Source organism: Rhinolophus ferrumequinum, chromosome 12 (genome assembly GCF_004115265.2).
Source record: "Rhinolophus ferrumequinum isolate MPI-CBG mRhiFer1 chromosome 12, mRhiFer1_v1.p, whole genome shotgun sequence".
Taxonomy (NCBI): Eukaryota; Metazoa; Chordata; class Mammalia; order Chiroptera; family Rhinolophidae; genus Rhinolophus; species Rhinolophus ferrumequinum.
Window position 1 is genome coordinate 80,765,589 of NC_046295.1, and position 22,032 is coordinate 80,787,620.

At 56.7% G+C, this 22,032-nt stretch overlaps 1 protein-coding gene across 1 annotated transcript; it reads left to right on the top strand.

Annotated features, from left to right (window-relative positions):
• Nucleotides 1-269: 269 nt before the first annotated feature.
• On the top strand, nt 270-22,013 carry STKLD1 (serine/threonine kinase like domain containing 1). The gene is made up of 19 exons (XM_033122060.1): nt 270-451; nt 2,112-2,198; nt 4,540-4,584; nt 5,848-5,922; nt 7,359-7,460; nt 9,503-9,573; nt 10,335-10,450; nt 12,341-12,459; nt 13,518-13,681; nt 14,277-14,407; nt 15,373-15,456; nt 17,148-17,264; nt 17,579-17,968; nt 18,551-18,679; nt 19,273-19,401; nt 19,483-19,611; nt 20,903-21,043; nt 21,390-21,469; nt 21,740-22,013. The coding sequence occupies exons 1-19, from the start codon at nt 317-319 to the stop codon at nt 21,827-21,829; spliced, it is 2,334 nt and encodes a 777-aa protein (XP_032977951.1). The 5' UTR covers nt 270-316; the 3' UTR covers nt 21,830-22,013.
• Nucleotides 22,014-22,032: the final 19 nt, after the last annotated feature.

Genomic DNA, 22,032 nt, shown 5'->3' on the forward strand with positions numbered 1-22,032 from the left:
GCCCGGGCCGCGCCTTAAAGGGGCCGCGCACCGCCCGCAGCCGCACCGCCCCACGCGCTCTTAGTCCCCGCCTCCCGCGCTTCGGTCACGCCCACCCCTCCCGCCGCGCGGCAGCCCCGGCGGCCCCGATTGGCCCCGCCCACTACCCTCCGGCCCCGCCCGCTGCACTCGAGGCTCCGCCCACCGCGCGCTTTAAGGCGGCCTGGCCTGATCTGGAGGGCCGGCGGGCCGGAGGGACGCATGGGTACCCCAGCAGGCAGGGTCACGGAGCCAGGCAGACGCACCTGGGGCTAAGGATACCCCCCCAGGGTGGGGGATGGGGTGCTCGCCCGACGCAGTCCCCACTGAGCATGCTCAGTCGAGGGTCCAACTGCAGGCGCAGGCTAGGGGCGCACGCCCAGCGCCCAACGGACGGAAGAGGGAGGCCGGAGTCATTATGGAAAAGTACCAGGTTCTGAGTGGCCCCTGGCAGGAAGGCAGGGGCGATGAGGAGCCTACGGTCTAGGCTGAGCCCCGGAGCTGGACCTCCTGCCACCACCCCCACCCCCTACTGCTTTAACTGTCACAGCCCCCCCCCCCCCCCCCCCCCCCCCGTAGAGGTGGCCAGATCCCACCGCAGGGAGGCACAGACCCGTGTTCTGGTCAGTGTCTGCCTCTAGCTCATAGGGTGAGCTCGAGTACCTCCAAAGGTGACCTCATGGGTGCCCTTTATTTCTCTGGGCCTCAGTTTACCCCTCTCTAAAATGAAGGATGAAATGAAGGACTCTCCAAACTCATCTGTCTGAATATTTAAGGGTGGAAGACAACTCCATCTTTCTCACCCATGGGTCCATGTGCTTGGGCCCATGGGGGCAGGATACTCTAGAACACCCAGAATTTATAATCAGGAGCCCCTAAACTCCTAAAACACCCTGCCAGTAGTCCCCAGTAGGACTTGGGCCTTTTCCAGGGCCTGTGAAAATGTGAAGGACCTGAAAAGTTCATAAAATAAAAGCTGCAAAGTAGAAATGAATGTTTCATTAAGTGCTCCATATGTAATATGTCAACTTTATTAAATGTTAGATTCCATCTTTGTAAAAAATGTCATTATTCTGAAAATAATTTGTAAATGAGATTTTTCTCACTTTGTGAGAATTCCGTTAGTATGGGACGACTCCAGGGGAGTCAGCCAACAGTGAAGCAGATGAGTTTCTGGTGGCTGGAGAATTTTAAAAGCAAAGTTACTTTTTCAGGAAAAAAAAAAGTCTTGATCTGAGACACCGGCGTTTTCCTGTTTAATTTGCTGCCTAAGAGGGTCTAAGCATGTGCATTCTTATACCAGCTGAAGCTGCTCAGGACACTGTCCCTGCTGTTCCCCCGAGCGGGATTCAGACCGCCGACAGGAGCTGCATTACAGAATCCTAAAATGTTTCTGGACTCTGAGAGTCCCTAGACCCAGGGTTCCCTCCCCACCCCTCCTCTGCATCCGGCCCCCCCTCCTCCATCCTCTAAAAAATGTAATCCCATCTCCCACCCTCACCCTGTAGCCCCCATCTCTCTGGAGTCAAAGCCTGGAGTTCCAGTCCAGTCTGGGCCACCTCAGTTATTAGTGCTGTAATCTTAGGCTGGGACCTAGCTCCCTGGACCTCAATTCCTCTAATGTGAACACGGAGATGGCAGTAGTGCTGACTGCATGAAAAGTGCTGGGCACAGTGCCAGGCACGTGTATGGCTGTGCCTATGATTGCACTAATTATGGACCAGTTACTTTCTTGTTTGGATGCCCAGTTTGGAGGTGGGTGCTGGAAGCTGGGATCACAGAGGGCTAGAGTGAACAAACCCTTTGCTGCCCCTTGGAGGATTCTTGAGTCCTCGCCGCAGATTGGAGAAGCATGGGGTGGTGGAAAGAACTGAAGAATCAGCCCCAAAGAGATGGGCTGGGGTTCTACCTTCAAAGGTCTCCTCAGCCTTCCTTCTGGGCCATTTCCTCCGTCTGCAAAATGGGGCGGAGACGCTTGCTCTGCCCGCTGCAGGGAAGTTAGGAGGACCAGAGGAGGCTTTGAAGATGGGCGCACTTTGGAAAGTGACAAGATGTGTGCATTTCCTGAAAGCTTCTTTCCTTCTTGCTGGTAGATTTTGGACCGGCTGAATCCTGGGGCCTTGGGGGTGAACCTGGTGGTGGAGGAGACAGAAACCAAAGCAAAGCTCGTGATAAAGCAGGTAAGAGGCCGTGCCTCTGGCACCCTAGTGGGGGTGGTTTCCCCAAACGTATGCTCAGCATCCCCATGTTAGGAAAGACTTCCAGATACAACAGCTGGATTCCTGTCTGCCAGCAGTCACGAGGCAAATCCAGTGTGGGAGATGGGTAGACGTGGGGGTGGCATGAGGCGCCTCGGGCTTCCATGCACATGTGACTCTCACCTTGATGGAGAGGAAATGCTCATTTTCTCTCCGACAACCACCACAACCATATCTACCATTCATTCTGCAAGCTGTCATCTCATTTACTCTCCTGCCGACCCAGCAAAGCAAGAGCCATGACCTCGCATGACAAGCAAGGACAGGGAGGTTCCCAGAGGCTGCGGGTGAGAGAGCAGCCTCTGTTCCCAAGACGATTTGAATTCAGGCCACCAATTTTACCAAAGGGGAGCCAGGCTGTGGGGTGGGTGCAGGGACTTGCCCAAGGTCACACAAGGCTAAGGGCAGGACACCAGGCCCTCAAGCCCTTCCTCCACCTTGTTATCAGGGCTGGCATGGCAGGGTAGGGTGCAGACCGGTAGGTGGACAGCCCTTTGTGTGTCCAAGTCAGGTGGTCCAGATGAAGCAAGGCTCTAGAAGAGAACTGCCTTAAATGATCCCTGGCACCCCCACGTGGGCCGTGGTGATGGCCCAGCTGACTGCAGGTGGAGAGAGCCTCACCGACGGCTGCTACCAGAGCCCTTCGGCTCTGCCAGGCCTCCCGTCTGTGGGCAGCTCACGGCCTCTACCCAAGGTGGCTGGGCTTGGAGTCCTTACCTGCCTCCTGACCCTCTGCCAGCTGGCAGTGCAGACCGCCCCATTGTCTCATGGACCAATGGGCAGGATGGCTGACTGCCTTCCGGGCAATCGAGGAGCTTTTTTAAAAGTCTTTGTAAAAACCATGGGGTGGGGTGTAGGAAGGGGCTTGTGTATCCTTCCAGCCTTTGCTCGGAGCGTTTGGGTACTCCTGTACCCCTTTGTTTTACAAGAATGGCATTGAAGCTGATCAGGTAGTTGTTCCCACAACATGTGCTGTGAACGTCAGTCATGCCGCTGACACAGCTTCTGCCTCTCCTGGTTCTAGGGGCTGCGTGGGCCCCCACCTGATTGATGTGCCTTAACCCATCCCCAAATGTGCGTCAAGCACGTAACTTGTTCTCAATGTTTCACTCTGTACTAACAACTGAGAACCTTACAGTTAATTGTTTTGAGGACCCATGATTTCCTTGGGATAAATGCTGAGGGGTGGGATATCTAGGTCAAAAGATGTGACATTTTTAAGGCTTTTGGTCTGTTTGGGCCAAATTGACCTAAGCATGAGCCCCCTGACACAGGAGGAAGGGAAGGCAGGCAGACTCACTGTGCTGCTGCATCCAGGGCTTTTACATGACTCGGAATAATCTAACTCTGCGTTTCGTCTATGATCACCTGATTACAAGAGTTCTTCATTTGTATGTCTTGTGAGCAGAGGTTCTGGGTAAGGATCTGGTAGTAGATGGGATCACAGAGTCCACCTGCAGTCCTTGCTGCCAAGTATGTCATGGCCTGGAAGCTTGGGGCGGCCCTTACCTCTACGCTTTCCCTCTCTGAGCGTTCTTCCGCTGCCCCACATGCAGTGATGGGAACAATCTTCCCAATTCGGATAAGGAATGCAGTGGTGAGCGTGAGACTGCCAACCAGAGCAGAGCTGTTTGGCTCTGAGGCCAACACATTATTTTCTTTTCTGCATTCGAGATGCTCTGAAAATGGATCCCCTAATCATTGCTTGGAATTTATATTATGCTATCGTACACTTACCCTTGCAGCAGGAGCCAATGTACTGTCACTGCTCAAGGTATTTTTGGATCCCTGCCTTAGGATCCCTGCCTTAGGAATGTCTCCAGGCCACATGTCGGGTCACGTGGTGGGACATGGATTGTAGGAGCCTAGCAACCCTGATAAATAATGATGGCGAAGGTGGTGATGGTGGTGGTGATGGTGGTGGTGGTGGTGGTGATGGTGGTGACAGTGGTGATGGCGGTGATGGCGGTGGTGACGGTGGTGATAGCGGTGACGGCGGTGGTGACGGCGGTGACGGCGGTGATGGCGGTGGTGACGGTGGTGATGGCGATGGTGACAGTGGTGACGGTGGTGACGGTGGTGATGGTGGTGACGGTGATGGTGGTGGTGACGGTGGTGGTGGTGGTGACGGTGGTGACGGTGATGGTGGTGGTGGTGGTGAGGATGGTGGAGGTGGTGAGGATGGTGATTATGGTGATGGTGATGTGATGATGGTGATGGTTGACTACACGTTTACTGAGCAAGTGCTCTTGTGCCCCTGCAGGTGGAATGCATCGATGATCATAATGCCAGTGAGGCCCTGGAGGAGGTAACTCTCTGGGTGCTTCCTCTCTAGAGGACCTGGTGCAGACAGAACACGCAGACACTGTTCTGTACCCTCCTGTGGAGTGATGGGGGTGGGAGCCTGGGTGGAGACAGGGAGGGTGAGAGAACCCATTCTTGCCCTGTGCTGTGAAGCCAGAATGCCCAGGTCCTGAAGGGAGTCTGTGCCCAAACACTCACTTCCAAATCCAGGTGCTGACAACTCAGCATACGTGTTCTCAGAGAAGATAAAGTTGAAATGTTGGCCAGGTCCCTGGGCGAATGTACCAATAGCCATCTTTTAAAATATTTTTCTTCAATTATAAAAGTATTAGTTATACTAGAAAATTTGGAAAATACAGAATTGTGCAACAAGAAATGTAAACTATTTCATGTTCCTTAACCCTGCCAGTCAGAACGGACAATACTCTCCTGATTTACATTAATCGCAATAACAGCTGCATGCACTTCAGTTGCTGGATAATGGCTCTGAGCGCTTTGCTTTCTTGAATTTCATGTGAAGTTAACTGTCTGCCCTTCTATTTAACGGTCACTTATTTGTCTTCTTTCTGGAACTGACCACTTTCGACCCTGGCCGGCAAACAGCTATTCGGTCCCCAGTGTGACTGACGCACTGGGATGGACCCAGGCTACATCCTAACAGAGTGAAAGAAAGCCCACCCGTAGCCCCCACACTTCTCAGGTCCACTCCCACCTCCCCCTAGGTGACGTGCTTTCACACCCAACCTTCCACCCAAGCAGTCGTCCTTCTGGCTCTTAGTTGCTAGGTCGCCATTTCCGTTGTCTAATGGCGTTCCTTCTCAAAGCACTTTCGGTTGGGGGCGAGGATACTGGGGCCCGGAGGCGAGGTGGGCATGGGTGTGTCAGTGTCCCACCTCCTCCGTTGGCCACACCACCTTCTCCAGCCACCCCTGACTGTGCTCTCTTTCCTGGGTGCCCAGCACCTGCCTGCATCAGCTCACTTCGTCCTCAGGACACCTGTGAGGCAGCTACCACTGTTACCGCCATTTAGGAGGCTCAGAGAGGTTGAGGTTTCCCCTCGGTCACAGCACTGCCAGCACAGGCTGCAGATGGGACCCGCAGGGGGCGTCTGGCCCCTAACCACCAGGCTGCACAGTCTCCTTGGGCCCCCTCCCCTGCCCTGCTCAGAGCTGGAAACTTGCAGTTGGGGATCTGGGACAGACGCACTGGCTGATGAACCGTGTGCCCCAAACGACCCCTCACCCCACCTCTGCTCGCCTGCCTGCAGCTGATGCCTCTGCTGAAGCTTCAGCACGACCATATCTCCATCTACCATGAGCTGTTCATCACGTGGAATGGCGAGGTGAGTCAGAGCTGACACCTGGGGGCTCAGCTGGCACCAACTCGGTGGCCGCAGGAACAAGGGACCTGAGCACAGAGCTCCCCCACACCATTGTAACCCCTCGAGTGACAATGGCAGTGACTCCAAACGTGGCAATCCCTGACTCGACACTTACCGGGGCCACACTGGGGGCTCTCTGGGCATCATCTCATGGGAGCCTTGGTGGAGGAGGGGTGATTATACCCCTTTACAGAAGGAGAAATAGGCTAAGAGAAACTAGTTCCTTCCAGTTACTTACCTAGTATGTGGCACAGCTGGAAGCGAAGCCGGCTGGGCGTGACTTCAGCACCTGGTGCGTTTAGCTGCTGAGACGTCCTAGAGCCAAAGGCTCAGTGAGTCTGCGCCTCTGAGGGCGCAGTTGGGACTTTCCTGGAAGGAGCAGGTGTCAGGAAGCTGGTCCCTTGCCTTCCCCTCCTCATCTGGCATCAGGTTGTCCTTGACCTCTGGGCCCCTGGCTTTTGCGGCTCTCACACAGTTTACTAACTAGCAGCTCGTTCATCCTCAGATTCTAGGCGATCTGTAGGGTGGGAAGTCCCATCCTCATTTTCCTGGGCTCAGAGAGGTTAAGGAGCTCTCCAAGGCCACACAGCTAGTAACAGCTGGATGGGATGTCAGCCTGAGTCTTGTAGCCCCCAAGCCCTGTGCTTCGCCCCATAGGCTGTATGACTTCTTGTCTTTACAAGGAGCCAGGAGCTTTCCGATTACTTGAAAAGATGGAGGGAGTGGGGGAGTGGAGGTGAAGGGACACTGCGAGGCGCCTCGCTGAGACGGACCCTAATCAGACCTCCATATTAGTGTCCCCATATGGGGCTGACAGGGAAGGGTGTGAGCAGGAGTGGAGGAACCCCCTCACACACATTCCCTGCCTTTTAGCTGGGCCCTGAGGAAAGCCTTGGGGAGGGGCCGTCACCACAAGCACCCACAAGTATTTTCTGACCACTCCCTAACTCTCTCAAGGAAACACGGAAAAGCCTACAGGAGGGGAAGTAGGGTCCTCCTGGAACCCTGATTTGAGGCCTCTGACCTGGTCTGCTGGGGTCCCTTACAGGGCAGGCTCCTCAGAGGGAGGAAATGGATCTAAGTGGAGCCCTAATGAATGACTGGTTATCCTCGTGAAGGGGCGGGGTCCCCAACACAGGGACTGTGTGTGCAGTGGCCAGGAGAGCCTTCAGAAAAGTCCGTGTGGCTTAGTGTAGATGGAGCTGGTGCGGGAGGAGACAGAGGAGCTGGAGACGTGAGCAGGAGCTGCTCATGGGGGGCTTGTACCCACCCCTACCCTCCAGTGAGCAGTGCTCCGATAGCCACTGTGGGTGGTGGCCCAGGGCAGAAGCGCCCAGGCCTGGCCTTCTAGGGGGCAGAACTGTGGCACCTGGCAGATATGCCTTGTGGCCTGGCAGATCTCCTCTATGTTCCTCTGCATGGTGATGGACTACTATGAGGGAAGCTTCCACAACGTCATTGAGAAGAAGAGGGAGGAAAAGACAATCATGGACTCTCAGGTAAGGCAGACTCTCTAGGACACTGGGCCTGGGACCACCTGGACCTTGTGATGTCACAAGCCCTACAGGGGGCGGGGGTTGGGGCAGAGGGGGGCTGGAGTCCGGCCATCCTTTCTTCTGACATTCATGTATGGCGGTATTTGCACATTGTCGTGTGCACAGATCTGAAGCGCAGAGCGTGGTGTGTTTGCACAGTTACACACTCACACACCCTCCCCAGATCAAGATGCAGGACATCCCTAGAACTCCATAAGTCCCTGTGGTTCGACCGCTGCCTGGCCCTGAGGCTCACATACATGGACTCACACAGCGTGTGGTCATTTGTGTCTGGTTTCTTCCATTCCTCCTGGTGCCTTGGAGATCCACCCATGCAGTGAGGGTGTCAGGAAACCGTCCTTTTCCAGGCCGGAGCCGCTGGGCCACACGGCCATGCCCGAGCCTGTAGGAGTCCAGCCTTGTGAGCGTTGGGTTGGTTCCAGTCCGGGGCTGTGATGGATAAGGTGGCCGTGAGCATTGCTGGGTGTTTTTGTTTTTTGTTTTTTTGGTGGCCCTAAACTCTCGTTTTTCCTGGATAGATACCGAGGCCTGGAATTGTTGGGTCATAGAACAGGCATGTGTGTGTAACCTTAGCAGACATTCCAAACAGTTTTCAAGACAGCTTGCTTGACCTGGGGTTCACTCTCCCCACCGGTGCGAGCCTTCCGGTTTCACATCCTGGCCCACACTTCAGTGTGTCAGTCCTTTTTATCTAAATGAAAAGTGAGTGACATTTTAATTCTAGTGGTAACGAATAACCATGGTGAACGCTGTCTGGCTGTTTAGAACTTTGCTTTCGTCTCTTGAGGTCTTTTGCCCATTTAAACCTGGGTTATTTGTCTTTTCTTACTGATGTGTATGAGTTCTTTGTATATCCTGGAGACTGGTACCCACAGTGTCTTCTCTTGTCTGTGGCTTGCCAATTCTCTTTCTTAACAATGTCTTCGATGAACAGAAGTTCTTTTTTTTTTTTTTTTTAATTTATTGGGGTGACAATTGTTAGTAAAATTACATAGATTTCAGGTGTACAATTCTGTATTACATCATCTATAAATCCCATTGTGTGTTCACCACCCGGAGTCAGTTCTCCTTCCATCACCATATATTTGAAGAAGTTCTTAATTGTAGTGAAGTCGGTGTATCAGTGCTTCTTTGATGGCTGGTGCCTTTCAGTCCTGTGGGATGCGTCTCCTGCCCCAAAGTTACGTTGTCTCCTGAGTTAGGTTGTTATTTGCTTTCACAGTGAGGTCCACGATGCCCACCGATGAGGGGTTCCTGCTTTGACTCAGCGCCCTCTGTCCGGTGGGCATCGTGTCCTTCCTGAGGGGCTCCTCACCCCGCATGGGCCTCAGAGAAGGGATCCACAGAGGGTTTCAAACTTTCTGTGAGTGGTGAGATCCTTTCAAGCACAAAATGTTCTCAGAATCCCAGTAAGTAAAGCCTGGGCGGTTGGTGGAAAGTGGAGTGGGAAGAAGCCTGGGGTCCTGCCGCTCGACCCCTCTCTGACACCCCAGTGTGGAATCCAGGATTCCTAGGAACATGGTTTGAAAATCACTGCCCTGGAAACTAACTGGATCTGGTTTCTGACACAAAATACTTCCGGAACGTTCTCTCTCAGGGCTCTATTCTTTTTAATGACACAGAGAGGCGAGCCCCAACAAGGCACTAAAGACTTCTCCCTCTCTGATGCCCACAAAGCCCATGGGCCTCCCGGGCTGGGCTCAGGGCTGGGGCTCCAGGGAACCCCAGTGGGGTCTCTGCTGTGGAAACAGGAGTGTGGGGTCTGGAAACTGGGGCATGGCCCTGGCTGACATAATTTTATTGTTGAAGGAGCCTGAGGCAGACGCCTGTTGCACTGGCTCTGAGCTCTTGGCCAGCTTCAGGCCCATCTCAAGACATAAGGAGAGCATATGCCATAATCCCGCTTGCCACCTTGAGTGGTCTCTGTGCTCTATACACAGCTGCAGGGACCCCTCCCATCCTGGCCTTTGTCGCTCTTTCCCCAGTGGATGCATGGCATGCTGGGCCAGGTGCTGGACGCTCTGGATTACCTGCATCAACTGGACATCACCCACAGGTAACCGGGGGCCAGGCTGCCTCAGGAGAAAAGACACTGAGTCCCCCCGGGCGTCAGTGCCCATGGGCAGGATTGAGGGAGAGAGGTGTGGTCCGTGCAGCCAGGAGGAGGGCGGCACCTGTCTAGAGCACCTCCCAGGCTTAAGGAGAATGTCACCCCCCAACCACGTAACCTCCAGTGATTCACCCTCACTACGCAATCGCAGTTGTGGATCCTGAGCTGACCCGGGCGGGTTGGTTCTAAAGGGCAAGGAAAGAAAGCAGATAACAGCACTCCCAGGATGGGAGATTAAGCCACCGTGGCTTCTGGCCAGGTGGCGTGGACTGGGCTGTGACCAGTCCCATCTAAGGCTCTGGAATCCGTGATCTGAGGGGCTGAGAATGGCTTCAGATTAAATCAGTATCGAATTTCAAGGAGGAGAGAAAAGCCGTGTGTGCTGTGTGTACAAAGGCAATGCTCAACCACTCAGTGTTAATGTCAGTGGACATTGCGAAACCGGCAGAAACCTGTCCCCCAGCAGAGGCGCAGCTCAGATCTGGAAGGAGCTGCAGGAGGATTAGGTGGTTTCCTACTTGTCAGTTGGCTTGTTTTTTCCAATGTTCTGTTTATAGGAAACAATGTTTTTAAAGGTGGTCTTGGAAGGGGGCATTTATTGAAGAGAGAGCTGCTGCTGCCTGCCGAACTGGGTGGGGCGGGAGTAAGGTTCAGGGCACACGCTGGCCCCCGAGGGCCGGGCATCAAGGCGTGCCTCTTGGTTTCAGGAACCTCAAGCCCTCCAACATCGCGCTGGTCAGCAGCAACCACTGCAAACTACAGGACCTGAGCTGCAACGCGCTGATGACCCACAAAGCCAAGTGGGACATCCGCGCAGAGGAAGGTGGCCGGGGTCCTCCCAGGCGGCGTGGGACAGCCGTGGCAGGGGAGCAGTGGGGGAGGGGACATTCACCCGATGCTGGTTGCTCCTAGAGTCCAGAGGGCAGTCTGGGTGCTGGAACAAAGCAACATCAAGCCTGCCGTTGCTCTGAAGGTCCCCCACAGAGCTCCCTGAGCTTATGTGGGCTCCAAAGAGATCCCCTGCCTGGATTGTAAATGGGCAGAAGTAACCCCATGGGAGGACCTGCAGGGTCCAAAAGACACCCAGAGAATGTTAAACTTCTTGGAGGGAGAAGAAAGGTCTCAGAAGGAAGGAAAATGACATATAGGGATGGAAGGCTGTTGGGTGCTGGGCACTGGCTAGGGGTGGGTTACTCTACTGAGTCCTAAAATAACCCAGGAGTTGGGGAGTAAGGAGACATGAATTCTCCTTTGAAAAGACAGTGGGGCAAAGGGGGCTGGGCTTCTAGCCCATCACAGCTGTCAGGGATGGAGAGAACAACTGCAGTGAGAACTCCAGTCCTGGGGTGGCAGGTACTGGAGGCACTGTCCTTGGCGCATAGAGGACGGATGGATGGATGGTGGTTGGTGGGTGGATGGAAGATGGTGAGTGGATGGACAGGTGGATGGACAGGTGGATGGATGGATGGACGGACAGGTGGGTGGACAGGTGGATGGATGGATGGACGGACAGGTGGGTGGACAGGTGGATGGTGGCTGGATGGAAGATGGTGAGTGGGTGGACAGGTGGATGGATGGATGGACGGACAGGTGGGTGGACAGGTGGATGGTGGCTGGATGGAAGATGGTGAGTGGGTGGACAGGTGGATGGATGGATGGACGGACAGGTGGGTGGACAGGTGGATGGTGGGTGGATGGAAGATGGTGAGTGGATGGACAGGTGGATGGATGGATGGACGGACAGATGGGTGGACAGGTGGATGGATGGATGGATGAATACACAGATGGATGATGGACAGGTGGATGGATGGATGGATGGATGAATACACGGATGGATGGATGGACAGGTGGATGGATGGATGGATGGTGAATGGATAGATGGATGGTGGATTGTGGGTTGATGGACAGGTGGATGGATGGAGGGATGGATGGATGGTGGATGGATGGATACATGGATGGATGGGTGGACAGGTGGATGGATGGATGGATGGATGGATGGATGGATGGATGGATGAATACACGGATGGATGGATGGACAGGTGGATGGATGGATGGATGGTGAATGGATAGATGGATGGTGGATGGTGGGTCGATGGACAGGTGGATGGATGGAGGGATGGATGGATGGTGGATGGATGGATACATGGATGGATGGGTGGACAGGTGGATGGAGGGATGGATGGATGGTGGATCTACTGCAGGCGTTGATGACGGGTCCTTGGAGTCCACCCTTTTGTTGTTTCCTTGGGGCTTGGAGGTCCAAATAGGGAGGGGCTGCCCGAGGCCCATCACGGACTGACAGAGCTGGATGAGGACCCTGCTCCGTTGGCTCCTTGTCTGGGATTCAGGTTTAGAAACCAGGGCAGGGCAACTGGAACTTTGTCTCAAGGTCCTGATATTTAGAGGGGCAAGATATTTGAAGAGGGTGCAGAGTTTAGCCTTCTTGGCACATGCCTTTTCCGACTCCTTCTGTAGCCACAGTGGGCAAACAGACACATGCACACCTCGGCCAGGCTGGTGGGCACCGGCCTCGATGGGCAGCCGCACTGGCTGAAGGTGAAGGGCCAGCTCTTGCTGCGCACGGGCCCCTTCCCCCCCCCCCAGGAGCCTGTCCCTGTGTCTCCCAAACGGCGTGATGAAGGGCTCATTTTCCAGCTGCTTGTTTCCCCAGGGCGCATAGGGCTCATGTACCCCCACCTGTTCCTGCCAACAGACCCCTTTCATAAGTCCTGGATGGCTCCGGAAGCCCTCAAGTTCTCCTTCAGCCAGAAAGCCGACATCTGGTCCCTGGGCTGCATCATTCTCGACATGGTCAGCTGCTCCTTCATGGAGGTGAGCCTCCTTCTGGCTGCCCCTCCCTGCCACACCCCAACCCCCATGCCCCACAGCCCCAGGGAGCAGTCGTGCCCACCTCAGCCCAAGAGGCGCACTCTTCCAACGTGCCCACTCCAGCCGTGCTCTGTGCCTCTGGTGTCAGACTGTGTGGAAGCCCCGCCCCCGATGCTGGAGGCCCCACCCCCTGCACTCTGCACCTCGTGCTGCCAGGGTCCTAGCGTGATAGTGATGACCATGGTGGAAAGTGAAAACCGCTCATGCGTCTGACCCTCACAGCAGCCGTCCAGATGTCCTCATTGCCCCTATGGATGAAAAAACCCTACTTCAGGTGCACTAAGCCGCCCAAGGTGGGATTTGGGCCGTGCTCTATCCCTGTTTGAGTTAAAGATGCTTTTAGCTGCAAGCAAGGGAAAGTGGACGAACATAGGCCTGAACACACAGGGGCTGTTTGTCACCCAGGGGCCCCAGGCTGGCGCCGCTCTTCGCCAGCGTGGGGCCTTGGCTCTCAGCTCAGCTGCAGCCCCTGAACCAGGGACATCGCCCGTGGACAGGAAGCAGGGAAGGGCGGGGGGCCGTGCAGACCCTGGTCCTGTGGCTGCGGGAGGCTGGGATGCTGAGCCCTGTGGCTTCAGGTCCTCTACATACAGAGAAGAGAGCAGGGAGAAGCGAGCTGGCCAGGCCTCAGTACCTGCCAGCCCCATGTGCAAGCACCGAGGTCCCCAGAAAGTACAGGCGGGCCCCAGTACTCCCTACTCTCTCCCGGACCCCCAGGCTCTTATCAGCTGGGTCTGAATCAGAGATGAGGCCCACAGCCTTCTTGACACAACTGTAGGGAGTGGGTTGTCCCTCACTCCCTCTGCCTCGCTTCTCTTGGAAGCGCTGTTTCTTCTTTGTAAAAGGACTGTGGGCTTCTGGGCGTTCCTGAAGGCGGTGGCCGGATATTCTCACCGGTTCCCCTTGTGGCTCTCCCGGGTGCCAGGCCCCACCCGCGGGGCCAGGGCCGGTGTTCATTTAGTTGAGGAACCGCACGAAGCAGTGCCCCCATCTGTTTACAGGCAACAGAAGCCATGCTGCTGCGCAAGTCCATCCGGAAGGTCCCGGACGGCCTGCAGGGCGTCCTGAGGACCGCGGAGGAGAGGGGGATCCCCCATGTGAAGACTTTCAGTTCTCTGTTGCCCCTGATGCTCCAGGTCAATCCCTCGGAGCGGATAGCAGTCCGGTGAGCTTGGAGGCTGGGCGGCTTTTAGCTTTTCAGTTTATCTTTCAACATGTCTACACGGCCACTTGGTGTTCTGACGCTGCAGAGTGCACCTTCACACCTGCCCTGACTCACCTGCGGACCACTGGGCGCTCCCAGGTGTGGCTGTCCCAAGCGAATGGTCTTGGGCTCACGTCTCTGTGCATGGGAGCCAACAGGGCCGACGTCACTGTCAGGCACAGGAGGCCCGGCCGGAGGACAAGGAAAATGTACTGGTTCTAGTTCACTTTAAAATCAGAAGAAAGAATGAACCACTTTAAAATCAGAAGAATGAATCCAGCAGGGGTTATATTCACCTTTATACCAACACAGCTGTAAAATCAGATTTTTGGAGGAAAGACCCCACGTAGGAAAAGTGCCAAGGCCCAGCACTGTCCTCCCTCAGCCACCAGCGTGATCCCCGTGTCCCTCCTGGAGGTGGGGTGGCTGGGAGCCAGCTGGACATGCCTGTGACATGGTGAGAGATGCTGCCCACTGGCAGGCTGCCCTGCGCCCATCCACGTCCCGTCCCAGGATAGCCACACAGCTGAGCTCACCAGCTCTCCACTCTCCCCAGGGACGTGATCCATATGACCTTCACGAGAAGCAGCTTCCAGTCCTCCAGCATCGCTCTGCCACTGCACGGGCAGATGATACCCGACTTCGTCTCCGATGTGCTGTTAGAAGGCAACATGGCCAGCGTTTTAGGTGATTATGACGACCCAGAGGACCAGGGTGCCATGGGGCCATGTGTCTTAGCGCCAGGGTCAGTGCCTCCCCCACAACCCAGCCCCCGGCTGCCCAGCCTCCGGAGCCCCTGCACTTACTTCCACATCCTGGCCTAGTGGCTCCAGTGCCCAGAGTGTCTTCCCGACCCAGCAGCACTTCCTGGATGGTTACTATGTGCCCAGAATGGTGCTGGGCACTGGGGTGGGTACAGCAGGGACCCTGGGCCAGCAGATGCATCCCTGCAGAGCTCTCTGAAGTTGGACATGCACAGGCCTCGGTCAAGAGTGCTGCCAGGCACCTGGTGCAGTGCTTGGTGGGCACATGACACGCCAGGTGCATGGACTAGTCTGTATCGCGTGCCCCAGACTGGGGCGCCTTGGGGCTCCCAGCACAGTAACTGGCTCCCGGTAGCTGTGCCTGAGGTCTGGAGGCCATTTCAAGTTCCGGCTGAGCTCCATTCTCCCACCCCTCTGTGTTCCTGGTGCGGGGAGGCTGCTCGCTCCCCCACCCCCTCCGTGGTTCCCTGCACAGGCTGCCTGTGACCAGGGACTCCGCACTTGTCTCCGCCGCTGCCCCATATCTGGGGAAGGGGCACCCATGAGGCCCGAGCTGCTCAGTTTCCCCATGTCTCGTGGTCATAGTCAAAGGCAGAGAAGCCTGCTGGGGGCCCAGAGGGGCAGGGCTCTGGCCACATCGAGCCAGACAGGTGTAAGCAGCACTGCACGCGCAACGTGGGCTCTGAGACAGACTGGGGTCCGACTGCAGATAGGTTCCTCGGCTTGGAAAGTGGGGATGATGAGTGCCACCTCGGCCCCATCACATGGATCTGTGAGGTGGTGCCCGCAGACGGGGTCCCAGATGCCCTGGCCCTCAGAAGGGTCCCTGAGCCGGCCGAGGTTGGGTTCGCACGCGCCGGTGCCTCCCCGTGCTCTCGTTTCTTGCAGAGGTCATGCAGAATTTCTCCAGCCGGCCTGAAATCCAGCTCAAGGTCATCAAGAAGCTCCTGAGAATGCCTGATGACCAGCTAGGTAGAGACCCCGTCTGCTCCTTCCCCAGCAACTCCGGGCGGTCCCTGGCCCTTCACTGCCAGCTCTCCAGCCGTGTCTCTGACACCTCCCAGACCCATGGGCTCCACGTCTTTCCGATCTGCTCGGAGCAGGCAGCCTGCAATTCTTCCTGTGTTGACACTTTTACTGAGCAGGGAAGGGGTGGGGTTAGGACCCACACCCTTTCTAGTGGCCTCCCTTCACCTGATTAATGGATGCTGAAGACACCCCATCTCTCCCACCACTACTGGTGGTATTTGAGTGGTTGCTAATTTCCCAGTGTTGTGAACAATACTATGCTGAGCATCCTGGAGCGTAAGTGTGCTTACGTGTTCCTGTGGGATAAATTCTTACAAGTTCAGGCTGTGAAGACCTCACACATCCTGCGAATTGCCCTCCTTTCATGCACCAGCTTACCCACCTATCAAGAGTGCACGTAGCACCTCTTTCCCCAACACTCTCCATCAGTGAGTGTTAATCATCTTTGTAGTTTTGCCAGAACATAGTCTCATAAAATGTCTCCAGTCACCCTTTGTGTCACCAGCTTGAATATTGCATTCACTTACTCATTCATGCACCTGTCCATCCATCCACCCACCCACCCCACCCACTCATCCAATCATCTGTCCATCAATCCATCCATCCATCCATCCATCCATCCACCTGTTCATCCATCTATCTATCCACCTGTCCATCCATCCATCCATCCTTCCGTCCATCCACCTGTCCATCCATCCATTCATTCATCCATCCATCCATCCATCCATCCACCCACCTGTCCATCCATCCATCCATCCATCCACCTGTTCATCCACCCACCCACCCACTATCCATCTCTCTAGCTGTCTATCTGTCCACTATCCATCCTTCCACAAAAGATCTGTCCCAGTGGTTGGGCATCAGAGATTACAGAGGCCTCATCCCAACCCTGTTTGCCTTTCCCTCCCTCTCTTTGTTGCCCTTGACCTGCTCTGGAGCTAGGCTGTGGCCAGGATAGAGTCCATGGGAAGGCAGACTTTGCCTTCCTGGAGAAATTGAGGGAGGCCGTTGGGCCCTTTCCTAAGGTGGCCTTCCCTGCTACCTCAAAGCCCACCTGCCTCAGACAGGTTGGGAGATGGCGTTGCCATGGCGTGGCTTCCTGGGCGCCAGCACTTCTGTCATTCTCACCACAAGCCTGAGATAGAGGAGCTGCCCTCCGTACTCTTCCGATGAAGAAAGAGGCCGGGAGAGGGGAAGCAGCAGTGGGGAAGGGGCATGGCTGGGATGGACCCTCAGCCACCTGCCACTGCCTCTCGTCCCCTCCCCGTGCACAGCACAGGCCCCGACACAGAGGACAGTCGTGGGACCCACAGATGTCCACTCTCAGGACAGGTACACCCAAGGTCTTGGAACCAGACAGGCTGGGTTCAAAGCAAGTGCTCTGCCCCTCAGTTATCTGTACGGTGAGCACAGTAATGGAAGGATCCACTCGCAGAGGTGCTCGTGTGAGAACGAGATGCTTGTGGCAGACACACAGCAGGCGACTGATCACGCTTCCTCTCCACCTACTCGTCCACCTCGGGCCCGTGTGCGATGCCCTGCAGACTCCAGCAGTGTCTGCTCCCTGGTCTGGTCCACACCCCCTCCCACACTTGCTCCTATGCCAAGTCTCACCTTGCCACCCGCCCTGCCAGGTATACCGTGGCCGATGGAGCTGGTGGAGGAGGTGATCGCCGTCATGAAGCAACATGAGCGAATCCTTGACATCCAGCTGTATGGCTGCTCCCTGCTGCTACGCATCCTGGGCCAAGGTGGGCACTGCGCCGGCTGTGTGCTTCATGTTCACTCTGGCACAGGCCTGGTAGGGTCTCAGAAACCAGCACTGGCCCACAGTGCCCCTCACTGGCTGGGCAGGCGGGGTAGGTGCCCACAGTTGGGCCCTTCACTCCCTCACGCAACAAGCCCTTATGGGGACCAGGCTAACAAGGCCGACCTCAGCTTCCTTCATGGGAAATGGGGGCACTGCTCCCCAAACAGGGAGGGAGCACGCCCACATGCCGTCCACCCGTCCCCTGGTCTCCAACTTTGGGAGTTAAGCCTGGGCCACTTCCATTGGCCCCAGCAGCGCTGGCACAGGACCCGGAAGCCGAGGCACCCAGTGATAGCTCCGTCACCTCCGTCCTACTGAGCGTCACGCGGAGCCACCCCGAGGCCCAGCAGCTCCTGGTCATGGTCTACAGTCTGCTCACCATTATCTGCAGCCAGGGTGGGTCTGCGTGCCCCTCCCTCGGCCAACGCGGGGTGCCAGGGGCGCGGGCTGTGCTGGGCCCGCTCCTGAGATGGCTCGATCGCACTGCCTGTGGTCGGTCTGTTCCACACGCTCATCCTTGTTCCCTCCACAAATGTGCACTGACTACGTGCCAGGTGCCACCGCAGGCTTCACACAAGGTCTGCTTCACGCTCAAGCCCTCATTGCCGCTGCTGCCCTGCTCACCTCCATTCAGGGAGCACCTGGGCATCTGAGGCCACCAGCTGGGCCAGCAGGGGCAGCCGGACTGGGGACGGTGTGGAGGAGAGTGGCCACACTCTTCAGATCTTTTCAGACCTTTACACTCCTCCCAACCCCCTCATCGGGTCCATATCAGTCTCTCAACGGGCAGCTGGGGTCCCAGACCTCCCAAGGACACTCACCTAGAGTCTTGTGTCCAGCCAGGGGCAGGGCTGGGTGGCTGGGTAACTAACCATACATTGTTGATCCCACTCTGGGGAGTGTAAAGGGTGCTATGAATACAGTACAATCATGGTCTCATCACCGAAGGCTCAGGACTACGGTGTGGCCCGAGGAGGCAGGGTCAGGCCCCTTGGAAGGAAAGCTAGAGGTGGGGCCCGGCCCAGTAATGGGACAGGTAACCCAGGGGAGGGACCATGTCCTCTTGTTTCTGGGTCCCAAGATGGGCGTGAGACTGGCCCAGAGGAGGGGCCAGTAATGTGGGACACATGGGACCGCAGTGCCTGACGATAGAGGGAGGTGGTGCTCAGGGAAGGCTTCCTGGAGGAGGGGTCCTCTGTGGTCCTAACTCCAGTGCCCATCCGACAGAAGCCACTGTAGAGGAGCTGCAGAGGGCCAGGCTGTTTGAGCATATCCTGGAGCACCTGGATACCTTCTCCAGAAACAGGGACATCTGCATCAGTGGCCTGAGCCTGTTCTGGGCCCTGCTGGTGGACGGTGAGAGGGGCCCCTGCTCTCCCTCCCGTGTCTCAAACACTTCAGGATGAGCCACGGCTCATGAAGGGCTCTTCTGAGGAAAAGAGAGGAGGGGGAGAGGACAGCGGGAAGGAGCTGTCCTGGTGGGGCGGGCCCCTCGCCTCAGGTGCTCCTGCCCAGGGGGACCCCCAGCTCCCACAGCCTGGGATTTCCCAGGCAATCCCTGGTCTCAGAAGTTAGGGTTGGCACTGGCATTCGTCCTCATTTTGGATTCAGAAAAGGGGTCCCAGGCTGTGCTGCTCCCTCCCCTCCAGTCCCCATCTTGACCCTGCAGCACCTGGGTGGTAGCTATGCCCAAGAGAAAAAGGGCTCCAGAGAGAGCCCTGCCCAAAGTGCAGAATTTCCAAGCCTCCCTTTGGGGCACAGGGAATCCCCACTCCCCACAATCTTGCGGGTGGGCTGGAAAGTGTCCCCATCCCCCATCTCTGAGGACATCTGTCCTCTCCCCTATAGCTTCTGCTCAGTTGTCTTTGGTGGGAGGCCATGAATACAGCAGGTACTCCTGCATGCACCTAAGGGCTAGGTGTCCCTCTTCCATCCTGTCCTGGGTCCAGCTGTCATCATGGACAAGGCTCCCTTGGAGAAAGCCCCGGTCCTCATTGCCAAGGTGCTAGCCGCCTATCCCACAGATGCAGAGATGGCTGAAGCTGGCTGTGCTGTCCTCTGGCTGCTGTCCTTGCTAGGTGAGCAGCCTGGGGCCCCGAGGCTGGGAGCAGTGGCCCCTGGGCCCGCCAGATGAGGACGCCGCCCTGGGCCCTCTGCAGGCTGCATAAAGGAGCACCAGTTTGAAGAGGTGGTGGCACTGTTCCTGCAAAGCATCCGGCAGTGTCAGGACAGGGTCTTGCTGGTGAACAACGCCTACCGGGGGCTGGCCAGCCTCGCAAAGGTGTCCGGTGAGCCTGGGGACAGACGCGGCTGCCACTGGGAAGTGGGGCAACACTGCACAAGTAATGTCTACCAGCTGCCCACAAACCAAAAACAGAAGCAAACAATCAAAAAAAGGAAAACAATTTATAGTCCCATCATCCAGAAGTTGCCGTGGAGACTTTTTATACACTTTTTTTTTTTTTTTTTTGGCCTAAAGCTATGTTGTTACGGTCTTTCCCTGTCTGTAAATACACATTAGGTCTGCACAGGTCTTCCAACAGGTATGGCTTAGAAAAACAGCCCAGGAGACAGGTATCTCTCAATTCCCGCTCCACAACAGACCCTGCGCCGGGCCGGGCCTGATTTCACAGCACAATGACCCCTTACAGATACTTGGGGCTTGGGGACTGGCCAAGGTCACCAGCTGGTGGGAGGGGCATGGCTCAGCCCCTCTGAGGTCTGCCCTGCCCCCCCCCCCTTCAGGGTCGTGTGCAGGGTGGGCTGGGCTGGAAAGCAAAGCCAGGCGTCTGTCTGCTGCTGGGCCTGAAGGGAAGAAGGCTCTCCAAAGAGCCCGGCAGGATCTTCCCTCTCAGAGACTCCCTGGGCTCCAGGCCTGCCCCACCCTGTCCAAGGTCCTGCAGACAGCAGGCCTGTCAGAGGGGAGCTGCCAGTCCTGTAGGACGAGGAGGGGGCGGGGGAGGCCGAGGTCCTGAGGGCGAAACACGTGTGGCTGATCTTGAGGTGGATCATCAGCACCAGTGAACAGAAACCGAGGCAGAGTCTGCGTGAGAACTGTGGCTCTGCCACCAGCTGGCTGTGTGACACTTGTCATCTCACTCAAGTGTCAGCTTTCCTCAGGCTCCAGGATCTGAAGGGCCAGGTCTACATGGCATCCTGGGTCACTGCTTACACAGGCCCCCAGGCCCTCAAGAGCAGGGCCTAACCCCTAATGTGGGGGCACCTTGGAGCACCCCCAGTGCTCTCCCTACAGGAGGTTATGACCACAGCTGACACCACCCCTCCACGGAACCTTTTGCTGCCTGGGTGGAAGAGGTGGGTGCACATTCCCACGAGGAGGAAACGAGGTCTGCAGACGCTTTTATAAGCTCTAAAACTGGAGTGAGGAAAACGGCGACCTGGGAGTTCCCGTCTGCAGGAAACTGGCGCCCCCTGCCGGCAGTGGAGGCCTGTGCAGTCCCAAGCCCGGCACTCCACGACCCTAAGAACTCAGTCCTGCGGTCACCCCACTTCCCAGAGGACACTGAGGTCCGGGCAGCCGAGGGACTGACTCCATCCCCCCTCCCCTCACGCCCCCAGAGCTGGTGGCGTTGCAGGTGGTGGTGCCCGAGGAGGGCAGCAGCGGCCTCGCTCTCATCAAGGAGACATACCAGCTGTACAGGGACGCCCCGGAGGTGGTGGAGAACGTCTGCATGCTGCTGGCCCACCTTGCTTCCTACCGTGAGAACCCCTTCCTCGTCACCCCCTCCCAGAAGCCAGTGGTCGGAGGCACCCAGCCCCCAGCTCTAACTGGTGGGAAGGCAGGAACCCCAGAATGTCCCATTCATGTGCCCCAAGTGCCCACTACGCACCAGCCACCATGCCGGCTGTGGTGACATCTGGCTCCTGAACCCCAGCGGTGGGGTTCATGCTAAGCCTGTGGGGGGATGGGGACCCAGCCTTGTCCTGCTGGCCTCTTCAGAAATGCCCGAGCCGGGAGCTGTGGCAGCTCAGGCTGGTGAAGCCTATGGCTCCCGGGGTGGGGTGCAGGAGGGCCCGGTTTCAGGACCCTCTGCTGTGCCCACAGAGGACCTCCTGCCCGAGCTGGCGTCCAGTGGCATTCCGCCCCTGGTCCAGGAGATCAAGGCGCGCTTCACCTCCAGCCTGGTTAGTGTCGCTGGGCCCCTGACACCAGGCCTCACACCCATCTCTCAATCTGAGCCAGGTGGCACTGAGCCCAGGGGCCTGGGACAAGGTTTGTGAGGAAGTGACCGGGACTGTATGTCGTTAGGACTCTTTTCCAGTCTGTGATTCCAAGTGGAAATCCTAAAGGGGAGGGGTACTCAGACCTCTTCAAAAAAGTGGATTAAGTCACAAAAATAACTGCTCATGGACCCGACCGTCCATGGAAACGGACACCTACTTGTTTTCTTCCAGGAGCTGGTCTCTTACGCAGAAAAAGTGCTCCTGAGATTCGAGGAGGCCATGCCACCCAGCTCTGCGGAAAGCCAGTTGGCTTTGCCCTGAGAACCTCCCAAACCTTCCCCCACCCCAGCCTTCTCTCCTCCCCTTCCTGTTCTGTATCTCACAGGACTGCCTAGTGATAGTCCTTGGGGGTGGGAGGTGTCAGGAAGGACTGTCACCTAGGACCATGGTGTAAGAGGCCCAAGGCCAGTTCCTGGGTGCCAGGCCATCCCTAGGGGTTAGGCTGACGGGCGGCCATGATGCTC